Genomic DNA, 21,632 nt, shown 5'->3' with positions numbered 1-21,632 from the left:
GTCTTCTCTACACCCCATAATGCCCTAGTGGGCTTCATCACGAAACATACAAAAAAGAGGCCAAAATATAGCAATGGAAATCAAGTGCATATGAGGGACCAAAAAGAAGGAAGACAATTATACTAGTAGACTGGGCTGTATGCAAAGGATTCTATATAACATCCCCTGATACAAACTAGGAACATAGTACATATAATGTTCAGTCCCTTTCCAACAAAAAGCCCACGTCCACCCGTTCATGATCAAACATCTGACATAATACTCCCTCCCTGAGTCTCTACTGGCCTGACGGAACCCATCCCACAGGACCTTCTTTTTGAAAATGGCAGGGGTCATGCAGCTGCCCTCCCCATGCCACTATTAGCCCCAGGGACCACATCCCCTGGACCATAAAATATATTATATGGGGACGGGAGGTGCATGGCCTCCGTACTGAGTTCAAATGGGCCCTGCGTTCCCCATCCCCAGGGACATACTCCCCTGCCTCCCCATGCCTGAAGAGGTCCTGGGGACCTTATCTTCGAGGGCCAACTACATTAATGTTAGGGGAGGGGTGCATGGCCCCCCTCTCTCGCGATAGTCCCCCAAGCCCAACGGTCAAGATATACAAACATTTTTGGAGCTTAATATCTTCAAATCTACTGAACGGATTTACACCAAATCACAAAAAAACACACTTTCTGGACCAAGCTCAAGCTTTTTGCCAAATTTGGTGTAATTCAGTTCAGCAGTTTTTGCGGGAGTGCTTCTTAAAAGTCTTTGGAAAATGTCTGAGGATTTTGCATTTTGAGACCCCCCCCTTTTTTCTTGTCCCTGCTTGACAGATCACCCTGTAAGTTTATGCACAACTTAGACAAAAAACAGCACTCTTTTAGAAAGTTTCATAAAGATTCATCAAAGTTATTAGCACAACAAAAAAAGGCATTTCCTATGGAAAAACTGACCTAACTTTAACTTTCCAGTGGCAACCGCCACAGAATAAGATATTAACATTCTATAGTTATGGTGAGGATCGCAATACATAACGTGCGTCAATGCAAACCATACCTCAGCCACCAAATGCAGTTCTCATGATCTCACCCTTTATGTGACAGATGCAAGTACAAATACCATGAATACACTTACAGATTAAATTACATTTTCTATTACCCTTACACTCTAAAAGAAATTCCTATTATTTATTGGTTTGAATATAGTCAAACTTCTGTGGAAGACATGGATTCGCTGAGATTCCCCAGCTATCCCAAATGCTCTCTGGAGGGATTGTGTTAGGATACCCCACAAGAGAATGAAAGAGAAAACAGAGAAGGAAAGGAGGGAGAGAGACACAGGAACACCTGATTTTACAGGTCAGAGACAACATAACCTAAACAAGAGTACAGATTGCAGGTCAGATGTGGTAAGAACTGGCCTGGGGTATAAATAGCTGGTGAATGGACCCAACGCTCAGTGTGGAAGGAGTGCCTAAGTAAAGGAAGTAGAACAATACTAAATACATTGATAGGTTTCAGACCACACTTCAGCAGTGCAGACAAATACACTTACCCAAATCTTGAGTGAGTGAAGCAGTCATGAGAGCAGACATTGACATTGATACTGGCTATGCTTGCAAAGATGCCCAGGCATAGGAGTCCCCAGAGGTGCAGATGGTCCAGTTCCTGATGTAATATTGAAAGAGAAACACAAAATAGAGAAGCAGGGAATATGAGGAAACTAAACAGGGGCAAAAACAACAAAGGTGCAAGACACCACATCAGGGTGATGTACTAATGAAGTGGGAAGCCAACGGATTAATGAGTCGTAGCCAGGCAAATGAATTAACGAGTATAGCTGCCACGTACCTCCCTGTCCCTACTGTATTGCAGTCTGGATGTCCCACCCCCCTCAGTGGTCAGTGGTCTAGTTTGCTAACTTCCAGAGGGCCACCTTCCACAACCTCCATTCTCTTCCCTATTAGAATTTATTTATTCTGAAGTTGTTACAAAGCACTGTATTTACTGATTCCCATGCATCCCTTGGTGTTCTAGTCCTGACAAATAAGTATTGTTATTCAATTATGTTGTGCTTTTAGGTGTTGTTATATATTGGTATGAATATGGCATTATCATAGGAATTGCTTTTGATGAGTGGGATATTGTTTGCAAGGCTGTTGTGCGAGTTTTAGGTTGTGGTCCTATCTATAACCTGTGAATTTCAATGGTTTTTTGGGCTTTACTTTTTCAACATTTGCTGACCCAGGGGACTGCGTTGAAGACAGCAATCCTAGCATCGGGATACTTTTTTTTAAACTTAAGGGGATGGAGATCCTTTGACAAATGAGCCATAGGGCAGGTAAAGCTCCCAGCCTCATATTCATTTTTTCAAGACAGGGGGACCAAGTGCCTGCATCCTGTAATGGTGGCTGTAACTATTTTGATCAAGTGGCCAAGTAATTTCGTTACACATACCAGGCTTTTTGTTTGTGGGCTCAAAATGGATCAACAAAAAGTTCTCTCATCCAATCAGATTCTATTTATTTTTATATTTGGGTCCGGTCATATCTTTATAAGTTTGATTGGCAGTTCTGCTCAATATAAGCTTACAAAAATCACTTTCTCAAACTAATTTCTTGGAAATTATTGAACGTATTTACACCAATTACAATCATTTACAAAGCAAAGGGACTTTCTTGAGTAAAGTTCTACTGTCATGTCAAATTTGGAGTAATTCCATTCAGCTGTACCAGTGTCAAGAGCTTCCTCTGAGAGGTAAAATAAGAATTTCTTTGCTCCCACATGACACGGCTGGCACAAAACTTGCCATGCCAAGTACAACTGTGCAATTTATGTTTTATGTATTAAAGTGTTGTGTAGATTTGTTAAATGGCAACAACATTATTAAAAAACAAAACACTAACTAGTTACTAATGCTGACTCCATTACCTCTGAAAATCAAATATTCCATACAGCGAGTTACTTAGAGCAAAGAGAATATGTAGCAGGCAGGAACTTTCCAAGTAGGAACAAGTTACTATAATGGATAGGTTGATGAACATAAAGTAAGGTAAACCTATTTCACAAGCTGGAAGAGACATCATTAATATTAGGAATAAGCATTGGCAAAGCCAATAGCTCAGGCCTAGGTGAGAGCTATAGGCTTTGCCAATGTGTTTTAGCTATGTTGTACACTAGCGTGGCTGCTGTTCAGCATGCCAAACGTTAGTGATGTGGAGTGGAGTGTTGTATAGTAGAGTTGAGTGTCGTAGAGTGGAGTGAATGTCGTAGAGTGAAGTGTCGAAGAGTATATCAGCATAGAGTAGAGTGGAGTAGAGTGGTGTAGAATAGCATAGAGTAGAGTGTCATAGGGTGATCTGTAGAGTGGAATGTGGTAGAGCTGAGTGTCATAGAGAGTGGAAGAGTAGAGCAACAAAGACTGATGTAAAGTGGCGTGGAGTGGCATAGAGTGGTATAGAGTGGAGTCGTGTCATAGATTAGAGTAGCATAGAGTGGAGCAGTGTCTCAGAGTGGAGGAGCATACAGTAGAGTGGCATGTTATAGAGTGGAGTAGATATCGTAGAGGGGCATAGAGAGGAGTAGATATTATAGAGTGTCATAGAGTGACGTAGAGTGTCATAGAGTGGAGTGGTGTGGAGTGGAGTAGAGTGAAGTGTCATTGAGTGGAGTATAGTGGCATAGAGTGGAGTATAGTGGCGTAGAGTAGAGTGAAGTGGCATAGAGTTGATTAAAGTGTAGTAGAGTGGAGTGGAATACAGTGTCGTAAAGTGTCATAGAGTGCTGTAGAGTGTCGTAGAGTTGGGTGGCATAGAGTGGAGTGACATATAGTGGGGTGGCATAGAGTGGATTATGCGTAGTGTGGTAGCACACTGCTATTACAGTATTAAACACATTTTCAACTGAAATGAACATCGCATTTGCAGACATAGGGCCCGATTATGATGGCAGGTGGACTTACATCCACCCGCCACCCTCTTGGAAACGGGACCGACTGACCAGCCATCGGCAGTCCCACCATAGGTATTATGATGCAACTGTCTGCAAGGCGGTCGCACCATGTATTCTTTGCATTGCGGCGGGTGCTGCTGGTTGCAGCACCGCTGCAATGCAAAAAATGCACCCTGTACATATCCCTGCACTACATTGCAGGTACTATTCCGTACCTGCCATATGGTGCAGGGATATGTAAGAAGTGCCCACATTGGAGGGGCAGGGGAGAAGGGGGGACTGGTACTGGGCTGCAAAGTCCCTTTCCGCCCTCCTGTTCATGGCGGGTTAACCGCCATGAACAGGCGGGCGGAAAGGGACATCATAATCCCTACAGTGGTGCCTGGTAGGCAACATCACCATTGTAGGGAATACAGCCCCCTCCGCCGCACCGGCGAGCTCAAGGAGCCTGTCGGATGAATGGCGGTCGGTGTTTCTGACCGCCACACATCCGCCCACCATTGAAATATGGTGGACGGATATGATGGGTCTGATGGTGGTGGGACCACCACGACAGCCCATCAGTGGCAGTCCCATTGTCATCCTAATCGGGCCCATACAGTTAAACTGATAAAACTATACAGCGCATATGCAATAATGTGTGAAAATCGGCATCACCTAGTGTATTGACTTGTTTTGATTGTATTAAAATATTTGTTTCCACCACACTTCAGAAATGTGCCTAATTTGTTTTTTCCTAATTCTGATACATTCTAAAATAGTTGTACAGTTCATTTACTGGTGTTTACATTTTGTTGTGTGCTAGAAAAAAAAAATACCATCTTAAAGCCTTTACTTTTTTTTTAAAACATATTTTTATTGCAATTTGGCAAAAATACATAGGTGTTTATAGGAGCAGTCTTTTTATATTTAATACAGGAAGGTGCATGAGTTCACTATTCCATAGATGGCTGCGACAAGACAGATTTTTGTTTTTAATTAGTACAGTCTTAAAACAGCACATTCGGTAACACGAATCATAACCTAGAAGCGGCATGCGGTAAGTAGTACAACGTTGCTATCATCTAGTCTTGGGTAGCTCACTCTTAACCTCTGTACATGGTCATCAGTTCGATCAATTAATGTCCATGTCCACTCTCCTGTTCACTATCACAGACTACTCTCTGTATGAACTTTCCATTGGGAGTCGTAGAACCACCCACGGTAATGCTATAGCACATAAAAGATAAATAATCTCATCTGAGGTAAATCAACAAAAAATAAAATAGTCTTGAGGGCCCGGACTGTAAGTAAGTGTGTAATACCCCACCATAGGCTCACATCCCTGTGGGACATTGGTCTTATGGTGTGGTATATTGTAGGGGGAGGTGTGGGGCAACAGCTCAACTCGTCCACAAATACGTTGGCTCTCCCCTTGGGACTAATCATAAGGGTTGGTGCCTCTCACTTAGGGGCATGATCAGAGCTTTCCACTCTTAGTCCATGCACCCCACACGAAGGGAGGATTAATTATATTACACCTAAGCTACTACCTCCAATCAAGAGTGGCCTCTAATCCCCCAGAAGGCCCTGAGAGCTGCCCTCGACTCCACCACATTGTGCAGTCTGGCCCTCATCGTCCTCCCCAAGGTCATGTCCCCGGTGTTCCCAGGCCTCCAGAACTTCCGCCCAAAGAACTGCCAGCGGAAGTTGTTGTGTCCCACATTTATCATCTCTGATCAGAGCCCATTCCTCTGCTCTGGCGCACTCCGCAACATCCCTCTTCTGCACCACAAAAAGTGGGCCCTCCCCCGAGTGCCATCGGATTGCTATCCCTCTCCTGGCCAACCCCAAAGCTAGCATCACAAATCTGGTGCCGACTCTACACGCCTTCGGCCTGGGGAACAACCCTAGAAGGCACACCTCTGCTGTACACACAATTATACAATCTAATACCTTGCTGAGTGCATCAAGTATAGGCTCCCAAAATGAGCGTATACCTGGGGAACTTCACGTCATACGTCCAAATTCTGCCCCTAGTGTCCTACACCTGGGGTAGGCCTTCGGTTCTCCCCATACATGACTTGCAATCTATGAGGGGTTAGGTATGTCATGTGCATATAATTAAACTGGACGTATTAAAGCTTTGTGTTTCTGGAAAAACGCTTGAGAGATGCCAATACCGCACTCCACTCAGAGTCCTGGAGGTCCCTTCCCAGCAGTGTCTCCCATTTCTTCCTTATCCTCGTCAAGGGTGCCATGGACATGCCCAACTTAGCCTGGTAAAACCATATCACCAAGTGGTGTGCGGTGCCAAGTGTCATCAGGGCCTGAAGAATAGCATGGGTCTCTGGCTCCTGCCGGCTATCAGACCACAGGTCCCTAAACATCCACACTATAGCATGGTATGTCAGGAACTGGCTGGGGATAGCTCATATTGTGCCACCAAGTCCCCAAATGGGAGTAGTGCTCCCAATTGGTAGCAATCAGTCAAGGTGATCATGCCCGATGTCGTCCAGTCAGATAACTGGAGCCTTGTTAAGCTAAAAGGGGGGTTACCGTGTGGCAGGCCCACCAATGGTAGGGCTGGGGTGTATAAAAGAGACTCAGCTGTCCTCTGCAGACATGTCCAACAGCAATAAAGTGCAACTTGTAATAACACTCCAGGTCGTGGAATAACTATTTTCCGGTCAATGAGTTTTGCTAACGGGTCCCCTGGTTCCCAACCAACCATATGGGTCTCAGTTCTCTTAGCTATTCTCCATCTAACCACTGGGTTATCCACTGAAGCTGTGCAACCAAGCAGTATAATTCAAAGTCAGGGCACCCAGGCCTCCTGAGGCTGGTGGTCTCTGGAGTACCACCAAGGAAACCCTATTGCACCCAACCACCCCAGACCAGCTCCGGAAGTAAAGTATCCCAGTAATGAAACCAGGAGCGCGTTGTCTTGACTGGGAGATTTACAAAGAAATACAGCAACCTGGGTAACATAATCATCTTAGAAAATAAAACCTGAGCCATAACTGGTAATTTCAATGAGCGCCAGAACTGAACACAGGACTTAAGGGAGTGAATAACGGGCCCCAGATTACCTTCCCTGAGATCGTTTAGTGCATGAAACACCTGGATACCCAGATATCTGAATGACATGGGGGACCAAGTCAACCCAGAGGGAAGACCCGATGGTTTCACCGCACCTGCTGTAATGGGGAAGAAGGGCGTTTTGGTTCTGTTAACCTGGAGTCTGGCAAGGGCAGAGAATTCTTGCAGTAGAGTCGGCGCATTCTCAACTCCCTTAGGACCGTTCCCGAGATACAACAACAGGTCATCGGCATATAAAGATATAACGTGCTCTCTGCCCCTTACCACTACTCCATAGCCCACTCCTCTCTGACAGAAAAATTCCGCTAATGGATCAATAGCCAGAGCAAATAGGAGAGGAGAAAGAGGACATCCCTGCCTAGTACGCCGATAGACCCCATATTGAGATGGTATTCCCTGTCCTGACCCTCTCCGTGGGGTTAGTGTATAGTAGTGGAGCCCATTTTGTCCAACCTTCACCCAATCCCATTTTAGGCATGACTGCATGGAGAAAATCCCACCTCTTCGAATCGAAAGCTTTTTTGAGGTCCACTGACATGATAAGGGCATTTGGGCAAGAACTAATATATTCATGGTAAAGGATATGATATAGCCGACAAAGGTTTAGAGAAGTGGGCCTACACGGTACAAACCCATTCTGGTCACTATTGATAAGGTTTGGCATATGAGGTAGCAGTTGCAGGGCCAGAACTTTGCTAAGAATCTTGGAATCCATGTTCAAAATGGACAAAGGGTGAAACTCAGATGTGCGTGCACCCACAGTCTTAAACTTAGGAAGGGGGACCACCAATGCGTTTCTTGTTGAGTCAGGCAGTGTTCCCAAACATTGTGACTCAGCATACAGGGATTCCAATCTAGGGGCCAGAATGGAGTCAAAAGAAGCGTACAATTCCGCTGGTAGTCCATCCAGGCCAGGGGTCTTCTCAAAGGCCATGTCTTTAATGACTGCGCGAATCTCTTGCACTGTCACAGGAACCCCAAGTGCCTCTCGAAGCACAGGGTCCAGTGTATTCAAGGGCAGCGAGGACATGAACTCGGCCAATGTATCTGGTAGGTTGACCTCTGGATGCTGATATAGCATTTTGTAATATTCTCAGAAGGCCTTGTTAATAGCCAAGTTTTCCAAATGTGAGTGAATTGATGTATCAGAGGTGTCTCTACCATCAATGGGCACCAGGGGGGAAGGAGAGGTTTCCCTCATCACTGGCTCAAGACCCTCTTCTTATTCTGTGGTTTTTACAATCATAGCCGCTGTCCCACCACTGGGTCTGGACCAAAACTGCTCCCAGCGGGCCAATTGGAGCCAAGGGCAAGACAGCTCCAGAAATGAACCTCCTCCCAATGGGCACACACCAGAGACCCAGCCCACTAGGTGTGAGCAGTCAGGTGTGCCCCGTGTTCCATCCCCCAGGTAGAACAGGACAGCATACAGGAGAAAGGACACCAAGTAGCTAGTTATTTCTGCCCGCCATCCAAGAGTCACCACTCAAGGACACTCCAGAAACAAAGGGCAGCCTCAGTCTCACTTCTCCCCAAATCAAACTGCAGGACAGCCCACCACGCCAATCCTCATGAACCACTGCACACACACAACAAGATGAGGACGACAGGGGTTTTCACTATCACCAACTAGCCTCTCCAGAGTGCAGGCAGTGAGCTGAAGCAGAAGAGGGGACATCTCCGCCACGATGTGTCAATTCAGACAACTGTTTGCACTCGCACCGTGCCCTGTGCTATCCAATAGTCATTCAAATCCCCCTGGTCCAGAACCTAGCTCCGAGCCACCTCTAGCATATGATACTCCAGGCCCTAACCTAGGCCCCGAGATCCCATGCCACGCCGATCTCACCTCTGGGCGCAGTTCCCATCTTCTCTACCGTACCATCTCCTGCCAGTCAAAGGTACCCCCAATTGGGCCAGAGAATGCCCCCAGCCGCCTCCACCTCACTAGCGCCGCGTCTCACCCAAGGGGGGGTACACAAACCCACTGTGGTAACTCTCTGCGGACTCCGTCTGCCATCTTTGACCGGCTGTGGCTGGGCAGTCCTCTTTACCTGCGTGCCTTCTGCCACAGACAACAGGCTCCCCCGGTCTTCAGCAATACCTCCAGGGGGGCCCCAGTCCGCCGCCACTCTGGAAAGCAATGCACTGGTGCACTGGAGTGCAAAGGAATCAGGATGTCCGCCGGGCTGGCATTTGCAGGGTTCAAGCCACACCATCATCTTAAAGCCTTTGCTTTCAGATCTGCTGCAAGATTGTCGCGCAAATCCTCTCATTTTGCGGTTAGAGAAAGAAAAGTAAACACTAAGCTCCCTGGAAGACAGAGCCTAACATAGACCTCTGTGTTTGCACAGCAAATGTGACAAAATAAAAACAAAATTTAAAGGCCCCTTTATTGCTCATTCACTTCTGAATTTCAGCATGGTTATTTTGGGGAAGAGGATTGCTTAAGTTATGCTATTAGTAAAGAGTACAGACAAAATAAACAAGCTTGTAGACTGAACATTGGTCCTCACAGGCATGCAAGATTGATGTACTGGCAGAGCTAAGTAGAATCAGTCAAGTAGAAAAGGATGAGGCAGGAAACTTTTTCCAAAGAAATACAGAACATTGATTGCAGTGAAATAGCATACAGAGACAACTGAAAACACATGTAGTCTCCTAGAAGGCGGTTACAGAATGGACCAAGGCACACCTGTTTCTTCCATTTCTTCCATTTTTTCAGTTTAAGCATTATTCAAATTATTGCGTGCAGCTCGGGGATGTGGTTTGCCCAAATACCACTCACTAGTGAACTGTAAATAAACTGGAACGGAGTTTAGCTCCAACACTGAATGCACAGCATACTCCACGGTTAACATAACCAAAATACTCCATATTCATCAATTTTAATCCAGTTTTATTTCATGTCATCAAAAACTTCTTCGAAAATATCACTTGATTCTCCTGTCAAATGTGAGGCACTTATGTAATCCAACGTTTCTTATGCTGCAGATATGCCAATCCAAGCCTTTTTCTGGAGCATGAAGAGTACATAAAACATCCTTGGCAGTTGATAAAATTGACCCAATGCATTTCGGGCTCTTTTTAGCCCTTCCTCAGGGGTTCACTGCAAGTATTAAAAAATTGACATTAGATTCATAGTTACAGTCCACTTTGTAAAAGTTAAACAAATACGTTCAGCAATCCGTCCCATGTTTTAAAGCTCACCCCATAAACAACGTTTTTCACTCTAAACGCGCTACCAAACGCGCAAATTGAACCCAAGTAAGCCTCTCCCCACCTTCATTACCAACCCGAGTGTTATCCCCCCTATTATCAGTTAAACTCCCTGATGTCCATTACCCATCAACTGGATTTTAAAATCTCATAAACATTAACCTGTGCCCTTCAGCCCAACACTCCATAAACACTCTCCTGGAAGGCCTCACAAAAAAGAAAAAAAAGAGTTCTCAGAAAGCATGCACGCACTTGTGGAAGAATACAAAGAGCCATTCGGAGAAGTGGTAAACAGGCTATGCTCCACAGGAGAGACAAAGGCATGCTGGACAGCTTAAAACAAATAAATCCAACAAAGAGAAAGCAAGCAAATGTGAGTTTTAACTCAAAACATGCAGCCAATGGTAAGCAATGGGTGGCACGCATTCCTAGGGAAGCTTTCAGCTTGTCCACAATATGTCTTTGCAACCAGGCAGCTGCGCTGTCTGGTAGGCTTCGACCTAAAAAGGAAAGGTAGAAACTCCAGAGCTCAGACTCACCATGACTTATAGTGGTCAACATAATTTCATTGGAAACATGAAAATATAGTGGAAGATTTTCTCATCCCTACTGAACCATTACTAGCCATCTGAAGCGTGAGATCAACTGGAGATAGATTATTACACAGTCACAAAGTTGCAAGAAAAGAAAGGGAAATTTAGATCTGTTGAGATTTTTTATCCTTGATAGTGTCCCTGAATCAGCTTGAGGGGGTGATAGAGAAAACACCCTCAGTAAACTGTAATCCAGACATACCATAGAAGTAAATGCAAATGAATTATTTAGTCCATATATTGATCATGGGGAACAGCAGGAGACGCTGTGTGCAAAGGACAGTCTCCTGAGAATTAAAACCTCAGGAGTGGCACTCGGTCCCACCACTCTCCTGGAGTAGCGTGGCTTGCGCTGGTACGTGCTATACACAGTGTTGGAGGGCAAATGCTGTGGAAACATCAAGCGGGGAATAAAGTTAGGTTAAAGGCAAACCGGGAAGGGAAATCAAATCCCTGCCTCAAATCGTAGGAATTTATATATCAGGTAAAAGAGTATTACACTTTCAAAATGATAAAAGGTGCCACCCAGGAGAAAATAAAGTATAAATGATAGAAAACCTGTAAAGGCGTTTACCATTGAGGAATTCAGTGAGTTTTTTTGCCCCTTGCGTTTAATGAGGATTTTTTCTTTTTGTAAACCAATTCCACCTCGTAATTTGGAGGAAAACTACTGCACAGATAAAGAGAAGCTGATGATAGCTATACATGGGAGGCTTAGAAAGAAGGACAGGGAAAAGGAAAATTAAATAACCAGACAGAAAAGAAGAGAATGAATGAGGAAGGCAGTAGACAGGAAAGAGTAAAATGATAACTGTAGAATCCTAAAAGTAAAGAACGTACCTGTGCCTTACTTTATTCTTTTTGAGGGTCTCTTGAAGGGAAGCTTTATATCTATAGAGGAAGGCCATAGAGAGGAACCATTACCATATTTTCAGACTATCTTCGCTGCTGACCTTAAAGAAAGCCTGCCTAAACCTATATTTGATAAAGAGGCAAGACTGTTATTAAGAAAATAAAGGTCCAAGTGAGCTCTGGTACATAGTGTGCTGTGTGATCACTTGTTACCACAACCAGTGCAGGCAACATGTGGTGTCAGAAGTGGTATTACAACATCTGATACAAGATGGGGAGCATCACTCATCAGTTGATCGAAGGGCAGAAAAAGTTAGAATAGGCTCTTGAGCGTTACATTACCGACATCAGAGACTGAATGTGACATCTTCAAAGACTCCCTGAATACTCAAGCAGAACAATTACAAAAGTTGTGGGTGGGACAACTTTAACTAGCTACAGGAAACGCACAGAGCAAAGGCCTGTTACCCGCAGGGCCCATTGTTACCTTGCAGACATTCACCCCAGGAGAAGATCCTGAGGCTTTTCTCCACAATTTTGAGAGGGCCCCCATGGCCAGTTCATGGCCAGTAGAAATATGACCCCACTATCTGGCTCCTTAATTAATTTGAGAGGCGCACATCGCATATCAAGCCACCAACGCCACTGGAAACATCCCCTACATAGAAATCAAGTAGGTTATACTCAACAGACTTGGGGTTGATGAGGAAATCCATTGGATATGATTTAGGAAAGAGCGGGATTACCTGGCGACATGTCTTGAACCCTTTTCTTTAAAATTAAGGATGCCACAGATCACTTGCTCAAACCCTAAGAAGCAACCAAGGAAGAAACAATGTAAAAACTTTACTACCTGGAAGCCATACCGATACTCACGCAACAGTGGTTGTGACAACATCCAAGATTAACCATAGCGCAACTGGTTGAAATGGCTGCTGCCTACACATAGGCCAAACCACACAAGAGCTTTCCTGAGGGAGTAAAAGGATCAAAACCTCTGCGGAATCACTAAGAAGCCTTTGAACCTTCACCTGAACACACGCTCCATCAAAGTAGACCTGAAGCAACCTCCTGGGCCCCAAGGTTATAAATGCGGGGAATGGGGTCATATCGGTCGGTTTTGTAGAAGTAAAAAGCAGAAGAAGAACCCATGGAAACTATGCATCTCGCTCCATTTACTTCACTCAAGAAATGGGACCTAGTTATTATGTGAGTTTACAAATCAGTCAGAAATGGGTTACCGCTTTGTTGGATTGAGGATGTAGACAGTCTGTGATTAAAAATGACTTAGTTCTACCCCAGCAAGTTATCCCTAATAATAAAGTTTTCATCAGGTGTGTTCATGGGGAAACAAAAAAACCTACCCCATAGCTAAAATCAATGTGAGGAATATAGAAGGTCAGGAAACCTCAATTGAAGTCGAGGTTCTCCAAAATCTCCCAGAAGATGTGATTTTAGATGCGAATAACCCCAGTTCCTCCCCCTACTCCAAGAAACCTTACCAGGGGAACAGGTGTGGTTGCAAGAAGCCCATTTGTTACGGGAGAACTGAGATAAGCCACCTTCCACTAAGATTGCCAAATCTAAGAAATAGAGACGGGAACAAAAGAAACGAGGACCCTCCCAAAAAGCCTTAGTAGTACAGGATCCCTGGACCTTGGATCACAACATCCGAGCAGTACAACTAAATGATCCATCCCTTCAAAACGCATGGCAAAGGGCGAGACAAGAGGAGGGAAAACTAACCAGGTATCTCTGTTGTTTGAGATAATAAATGGGTTGCTATAAAGAATAGGAAAAAAAGATGAGTCTCCTCAACTATTAGGGCCACATGCATCAAGCTTTTTTCCGGTCGCAAACGGGGCAATTCGCAGAATCGGCCCATTTGCGACTGGAAAAAGACCTTTTCTGATGCATCAAAGCCTTTGAATTCGCAAATTAGGTAATCGCAATTTATTGTGATTCCCTAAATTGCAAATGCATTTAGAGAATCGTAATTTGCGATTCCCTAATTGCGATGCATCAAGCCTTTCCTAAATGCAAACTATGCATTTAGGAAATGCTAATTACAATAAACGTGAAGTTGATGGTAATTTGCGCATGCTTTGAAAAATGCACAAAACTGCATTTTTGAAAGTGGTGTGCAGCGCACACATGCCCAAAGGGCATGTGTGCGCTGCACATGTGCATACTTACCTTTTTTGGGGGGTGCATCAGGGGGCCTTAGGCCCCCTGGCACCCTTGGAATTGCATTCGCAAATTGCGATTACCAATTTGGTAATCACAATTTGCGAATGCATTCCCTTTCATTCCTATGGGCCTAAAGGCCCACAGGAATGAATGTAGTGACATTACCTAATAGCAACTCGCAATTTGCGAATCACTATTAGGTAATGTCTGGGAATCGCAATTTATTTTGCGATTCCTAGCTGAGGAATTGCGATTCCTTCTGTTGATGCATGTGGCAGATAGTTCCTAATACTTTCAAAGATCAGATCTTATTCTTCAGCTACACCCATCTTCTGGCAGGACATTTTAGGACAGCAACGACAACACAGGCAATATTAGCTCAACTTTATTGGCCAGGGACCCAAGCTGAAGTCAAGAAGTATTGTCAGGAATGTGAGGTATGTCAATGAAAAAACCCTATCACCTCCTAAGTTTCCCCTCCGACAAATGCCTATCATTGGGAAACCCTTTGAAAGAATAGGTTTAGATTTAGCAGGACCCCTAACCTGTGCTAGTAAAAGACATAAGTATGTGCAGGTTCTAGTTGACTACGCCACCCATTACCCGGAAAGTTTGTCCCTTTGTGAAATCATCACCAAGATGATAGCCCAAGTCCTAACTGAAATCTTCTCTAGAATGGGGTTCCCAAAGGATATTTGGATTTATCAAGGTACCCCCTTTGTGTCTCAATTAATGAACCAAGTCTGACAAGTTGGTTGAATGATATAACGGGATTTTAAAACTGATCCTAAAAAAATGCTGACAGGACAAGGGAAGAATTGGGACTAACTATTTCTCCTAGCACTATTTGAAATAAGGAGTCGGGCTCAAAGTAATTTAGGATGCGCTCCACTTGAAATACTCTTTGGACGTATACCTCGAACTTTACTCAAAATCACTATGGAGGCATGGGAGACAGACACCCAAGAGGAAGGGAATCTTTTGAATTATACAGTCAAATTGCAGGTTCGATTTGACAAACTTAGGGTATTCCTTCACAATAATTTAGAAAAAGTACAACAAAGACAGTTCTATAATAAAGGCAAGAGATGGAGAGAGTTAAAAGTTGTGGAATCGGCGCTAATACAATTACCCACTTCTGATAACAAGATGAGATCTTAGTGGCAAGGCCCCTATATTATCATTGAAAGGATTGGGCAAGTTACCTACAAGTTACAGGTGGCAGCGGGACAGAAACATTTTATCATATAAACTTGCTTGGTGGTTAGGACCTATACTGGCATCAGTTCAAATCACCTTCCCTATGAAGTCTACCAAGAGTACCCTTGAAAAGTTATTGTGAGTGATACTGTAACAACCCAAAAAAAGGAAGAGCTCTTTCAATGCTTGTTACCCTTTTCACAAGTATTCTCGGATCTTCCAGGGAAAACCCATCTTGCCACTCATGTTATTTACACTAAAGATGGAACAGTTGTGAAGCAACGTCCCTACTAAATACCTGAAGCCAGAAGGAGAGCTATACAAGAGGAAAAAGAGCAAATGTTAAATCTCTGGGTCATTGAACCTTCAACTAGTGAATGGTGTGCCCTCATTGTGCTTGTGCCCAAACCAGATGGAGACATCCGCTTCTGTATTAAATTCCGTGCTGTAAATAAAATCTCTAAATTTGACATTTATCCAGTACACCTAATAAATAAGTTGATTAACCTAATGAGAGTGGCCCGATATATTTCCATTATAGATCTCACAAAATTGTATTGTATTGGCAGGAACCTCTGCAACCAAAGGAAAAGGAGAAAACAGCCTTCTCAACACCACATGGTTTGTTTCAATTTAGAATCCTTCCCTTTGGGTTGCTTGGTGCCCCAGCCACTTTCCAACATTTAATGAACCACCTTCTTAAACCTCATCAATAGTATACTTCAGCATACTTGGGTGATACTGTAATATTCAGCACCAACTGGGAAAACCATCCTAAACATTTACAGGCAGTTATATCAGAATTACAAACCGCAGGGCTCCACATTAATGCCAAAAAATCCTGATTCTCTCATAGCAAGGTCAGCTATTTGGTGTATGTGCTCGGAAACTGACTTATCGAACCACAAGAAGAAAAGGTTAAGAACATTACCAGAATCCCATTCCCATTAAATAAAAGAGGGGTGACAGCTTTACTAGGTCTTCTAGGTTAATACAGGATATTTATTCCATATTACTCTAAAACATCCGCTCTTTTAACTGATCTCCTTAAGAAAAACTCAACAAACCATGCTTTAAACATCTTTCTCGTGAGGGCCTTGCTGCCTTCAATCAGCTGAAAAGAATGATTGCATCCAAGCTGGTCCTACAATCGCTTGACTTCACCAAACCTTTTTTACTACAAAAAGATGCCTCTGAAATTGGCTTTGGGGTTCTCCTATATCAGGGGAATGAAGCAGGTGAGGAGAAACCCATTCCATTTATCAGTTGTAAATTATTCCTCTTTGAACTACCTTAACCAGTAATTGAAAAGGAGTATTTGACCATTAAACGGGCAGTAGAGAAACTACGATATTATTTAGAAGGCCATCCATTCATTCTCTATACTGACCACGCCTCTCTAACTTGGTTAAGTCGAAACAAAGGAACTAATTATTGGGTTCTACACCGGTTCCTATCCCTCCAACCCTTCCAATTTGAGGTCCGACATCATCAGGGAAAAAACCAGGGTAATGCGGATTTCCTTCCAAGGTACCCACCACTAATCCCTGATCGGGAAAATTTAGGGAGAGGCTGTGTGACAAAAATGAGCTGACAGAACAGGAGAGTGAAACATAAGGGGACTTACCTGACATTTAACAGTAGTCCGTGCTGGACTCAAAGCCTACAATACTGGAAGACAAATCATTCAACATAGAAAAAGGATACATGCAGGAGATGATAGTAGAGACAGAAACAAACGAAGGAATCTATAGAAAAGAGCAGTGAAAGCAAAGAAGGACTGGAAAAGGTGGAGGCAGAGCCTGGGGAGGGAGAAGAGACAGAAGGATTGTGGAGCACACAAGAGGGTAAGAGGATGCCAAAAATCCTCATGGGAGGCAAGACAGTGGGTGGCATGGAAAGAAGGAAGGAAGAGCGGGAGGCCACTGTGTGCACCGAAGGGACTCCTGAGAACCAAAACCTCCATAGTGGCCCTCTATCCCACCCCGCTCCTGGAGGAGCGTGGCTAGCAAAGGTGCGTTCCAAGGTACAGCGGTGGAGGGTGACGGCCGTGGAAAATTGAGTGGACAATAAGGTTAGGTTAGAGACAAACCAGGAAGGGAGATCCAATCCCGGCCTCACACCCTAGGAATTTATATATTAAGGGAAAAGGGTATTACACTTTGGGAAAGGTAAAAGGGGTCACCTAGGAGAAAATTAAGTATAAGTGAGAGAAAACCTATAAAGATGCTTAACATTGAGGAATTAAGTGTTTTTTTTTAATTTTGGGCCCCTTGTGTTAAGTGGTGATATATATTTTTTAATCCAATGCAACCTTGTCATTTGGAGGAAAGCTACTGCAGAGATAAAGAGAAGCTGAAGTACGCTATACATAGGAGAGGTCAGTAAGCAAACAAGTCCTGGCTTAAATTTAGAAAGAAGGACAGGGTAAAAGACAATGAGATAAACTGAAGGAAAAGAGGAGGATGATAGAGGAAAGCAGCAGACGGGAAAAAATAAAAGCATACTCGTCTAATCCTAAGAGTAAAGCATTTACCTGTGCTTTAATTTATTCTTTCCGACGGTCTCCGGATGGGAAGCTTTATATCTAAAGGGAAACACCAAAAAGATTAACCATTACCACATCATCAGGCTATCTTCGCTGCTGACCTTCAAAGGAAACCTGCCTAAATGGACTGATAACATATATATGATTAATAGGCAAGACTGTTACTAAAGAAATAAAGGTCCGACTGAGCTTTGCTACATAGTGTGCTGTGTTATCGCTTGTTACCACAACCAGGGCAGGCAACAACTGGTTATTATGAGATTTACTGACATGATATGTATGCAAATGATCAAAGTATTTTTATATGTTTATTAGTTAGGATTAAATCCAATATATATGTTGTGATGTAAGTATTGGCTGTAATTGATGTGCATTCAGATTTGTTTCTGCAATCCTTAATCAAGCAATAATTACTACTCTGATATGTATACTTTTGATGAAATAATAACATTATCACTCCTATATGTAAGTATGTTTTCTGTGTCTATTGGACCATGTGAGCACCACTGCTTTGATGTGGGGTATCTGTAGTAGCTGCAAACAATATGGCAGTTATCATGAACAAGGCTTTCGTGCAGCCGAAACATGTTGTTGTGGTCACTTCAATATAAAATAAAATTTCAATGCTGAGCACCATCTTTGGTGTGCAAACTTATCCTTTTTTATATGAATGGAGGAACCAATATATATGCCACCATGTAGTTATAGTTAGGACTATGTTCCCATATAAAATGGATTTTTCGGTTTGGTCATAATTTTGGTGCCCTTTAACGAATCTTCACAAAACCTTCCAAAAAATGAAAGGTTCATCCACCTGGTCCCCCAGACATGGATATGGGGGGTGGGCAACGTGCTTGCAATGCACTGTCTTGTACCGGGGAAGTAAGGAAGCAGAACCAGGGTAGGTCTTGTGGTGGACGCCGTTCCGCGTCCGTGTAAGTATTTTCTCCAAATAATGTGAGCTGGGGCCATATTATACAAGTGCCCCGGGGGTGCAACGGGCGTTTGCACCCACTTTGCACGCCCCAGAGCACTTTGGTATTACAGAAGGGGCTGCCGACACTTGTGCGGCCCCTTCTGTAATACCGGTAGCGCTGGCGCACATAAAGCGCCACCGCTACCTTCATAGGGCGTTCCCTCATTTCCATGGGGATGTGCCCCATGCAAATGAGGGAATCCCTTTGCCTCTGTGCCCGCGCAGTAATACAGACGCGGGTGCAGAGGCAAAGAAGCAGCCCCATCTAAAAGGTGGCGCACTGTCAGTGCGCCATTTGATGGCAGCCCTCTGCAGGGGATAAAGGGGTTGCTATGGACCCTCCAGACAACCCCTTGGAGGTGGGTGCAGTCACTCACTGCACCCACCTGCATCTCTAATCCCCCTTCAAAGCACAGGCAGGTTGTCGCCTGCACTGCAAAAATACGCTCCGTTTTTCACCTGAATGAGCTGCCCTGGGGGAAGCGCATTCAACATAATCTGACACATTTTCATTGTTTACGCTGGGCACACTTTTAAAAAGGTGCGCCTGGAGCAACTAATGAAAATGCGCCTTTTGTGTAATACGGCCCCTGGACTCTCTACTCACATGGTAATCACAACGTTCTTTCCATGTAGGACACTAATTAGCATTCACTCTGCCTTCACTTGCAGGGGCTGAACCATAACCCCATTTGGGTGAGTTTCGGATACCTTTGCTTACTTCTGGGCATATTCCTCAACAGTGGACGTGAACCTCACTGTGTGGCTTCACAATTGTCACGTTTTTGTGTGTATATGGTGGTGTCATTTGTATTCACGTTGTGTGCTGCTCTCACGTTACCTTGGGGCATGTAGTTGATATTTGATTTGCATGTCTTACTTAAAAAATTATCATTTGTAATTGATAAATCCATATTTATATGTTTGTCTTTGTGTTTTAAGATGGTTTTTACTGAACTAGAGGTACATGATTTACCAATATTTGGTTGAGAGATTGGTAATATCACTTTTTTTTTTTTTATTAAACTTTTTATTAACCTTTTCACTTACAACCTTTACTGCATTACCATATCGTGTTTCACAACGTACATTACAGCTTTTGCGAATACAATCGTAATCAACAGGAGAGACCCCTGTCGGGTTCTTCATTATCTTGACACCTGTCTCCTTCAACACTCCCTCATCTCCTTCCCCCAATCCCTTCGCGTGCTCCCCTACTAGTCGGAAGTGTCTGATTGTGAGTCGTCCTGTGGGGGATCGCAGATGTTGCCCCGAGATACATTCCACTTCCCCCATATCTTGTTCCATTTTTTGGGGCAGCCTCTATACACGTAGACTGCTCTTTCGGTTACCATCAGTTCGTCCATACCACTGCACCATTTTCTGAGTGTCGGGGCTTGCCTGGCTCCCCACTGCTGCGCTATATCCCTTTTTGCTAAGGCCACCCCTAGAGCCACCCATGTTTGTACTGTCTGAGTAATGTCCGCTGCCTCCCAGACATTCAGGATGCAACCCCGTGGATCGGGAATCAGGGTCACTCCCATCACCTGCGCCATTGTGCGTACTGTTGCTTTCCAATAGTTCTGGATGGCGACACATTCCCATAGTATGTGCCAGAACGTGCCCTGTTCCCCGCACTGTCTAACGCAAAGCGGCGTATCGGCTCTGAGTAATTTGTGTAGTAGCGTCCTTGTGTAATAGGTACGATGCAGTATCTTCAGTTGTACCAGTTTAAATCGGGCCGAAATCGCCACCTCCCTGGGGGACGCTAACGCTTCCTGCCAATCCGCCTCATCCAACTCCCCCACGTCAGTCTCCCATCTAGCTTTTAGAGTTTGCGTAGGGTCTGGCTGGTTATTTATGATTTTTTTGTAAGTGAGTGATATGGCTTTCTTAGCCATATGATCAGTAAGGAGCCTATCCTCGAGGGGAGAGGATTCAGGCAATTTTGTGCCTTGGGGTATCAGTGCCGTCAATGCGTGCCTTATCTGTAAGTATCTGTACTGCTCCGAGTCCGCCAGGCCATAGCTCTCTTGCAGCTGCGTGAATGTGATGATCTCCCCCTTTTTCCACAGGTCCCCCACCCTCGAAATACCAATCAGGTCCCATTGTCGGAAGCCCTTCGTGTTCTTGAGCCTCCCTAGTTTGTTAGTATCCCTGAGCGGCGTCGCCCGCGTGATGACTCCCTCCCACCCCAAAGCCCTCTGAACTTCATGCCAGATCCTGACTGTGTGAGCTGTTGGTCCTATGAGATGTTCGTGTTGATTGGTGTTGTAGAGTATCCCCATGAGATTGTCCGCCCCCAGCAAATGTCTATCCATCCGATAGGCCGGGTCTGCCTGGTCCACGTGAAGCCATTGGTTAATTACCGCCAGGTGTGCGGCCCAGTAATAGACCCTAATGTTGGGGAGCCCTATTCCTCCATCATACCAACCCTTCACTAGTTTGTGCATCGCTATGCGCGTCGCCTTGCCATCCCAGAGCAGCTTGTTCAGCTCATTATTGACCTCTCTGAAGTACGATGGGAGTATCGGAAAGGGTGTGTTTTGCAGGGCGTACAGGAACCTCGGGAGTGCCATCATTTTAAAGAGGGCCGCCCTGCCCAAGAGAGTAAGCGGTAGTGCGCGCCAGCCCTGCACATCTTTGCGGAACCGCTCCAGAGGTTTCTGAAGATTTTCAGCTATGAAGTGGGAGTCATGCGCCGTGACATATATGCCCAAATACTTAAACCCATCCGACACTATCTTGGCCGCACAGTTTCGCGGGAGTCGAGGCTGGTCCCCTGAAAGTACGTAAATGAGCGATTTCGTCCAGTTTATTGTGTATCCTGACACCCGGCCGAACACCTCGCAGATATCCATAAGACAGTTGAGCGAACGGGTCGGTGAGGCCAGATAGAGGAGCATGTCGTCTGCATAGAGCGATACTCTGTCCTCCCAGCCCGGCGCCCACTTGAGCCCACAGATCACTTGATCTTGGCGTATCCACGCCGCCAAGGGTTCCAGCACAAGTGCGAAGAGAAGCGGCGACAG

The 21,632-nt window shown here is 44.6% G+C and overlaps 1 protein-coding gene across 1 annotated transcript in view; it reads right to left on the bottom strand.

Moving 5' to 3' along the window:
• Window positions 1–11,056: 11,056 nt before the first annotated feature.
• Window positions 11,057–21,632, bottom strand: part of LOC146798959 (uncharacterized) — a 166,826-nt gene continuing 156,250 nt past the window's right edge. Inside the window, exons 3-5 of the mRNA XM_085627807.1 lie at window positions 17,613–17,663; window positions 11,675–11,725; window positions 11,057–11,222 (exon numbers count right to left, since the gene is read on the bottom strand). Of these exons, the coding sequence (XP_085483933.1) occupies window positions 11,129–11,222; window positions 11,675–11,725; window positions 17,613–17,663 (196 nt within the window). The 3' untranslated portion in view covers window positions 11,057–11,128. The remainder of the gene's footprint in view (window positions 11,223–11,674; window positions 11,726–17,612; window positions 17,664–21,632) is intronic.

This window comes from Triturus cristatus, chromosome 9 (genome assembly GCF_964204655.1).
Source record: "Triturus cristatus chromosome 9, aTriCri1.1, whole genome shotgun sequence".
In the NCBI taxonomy this organism is placed as follows: Eukaryota; Metazoa; Chordata; class Amphibia; order Caudata; family Salamandridae; genus Triturus; species Triturus cristatus.
This window is presented reverse-complemented; position numbering and strand designations above follow the sequence as displayed.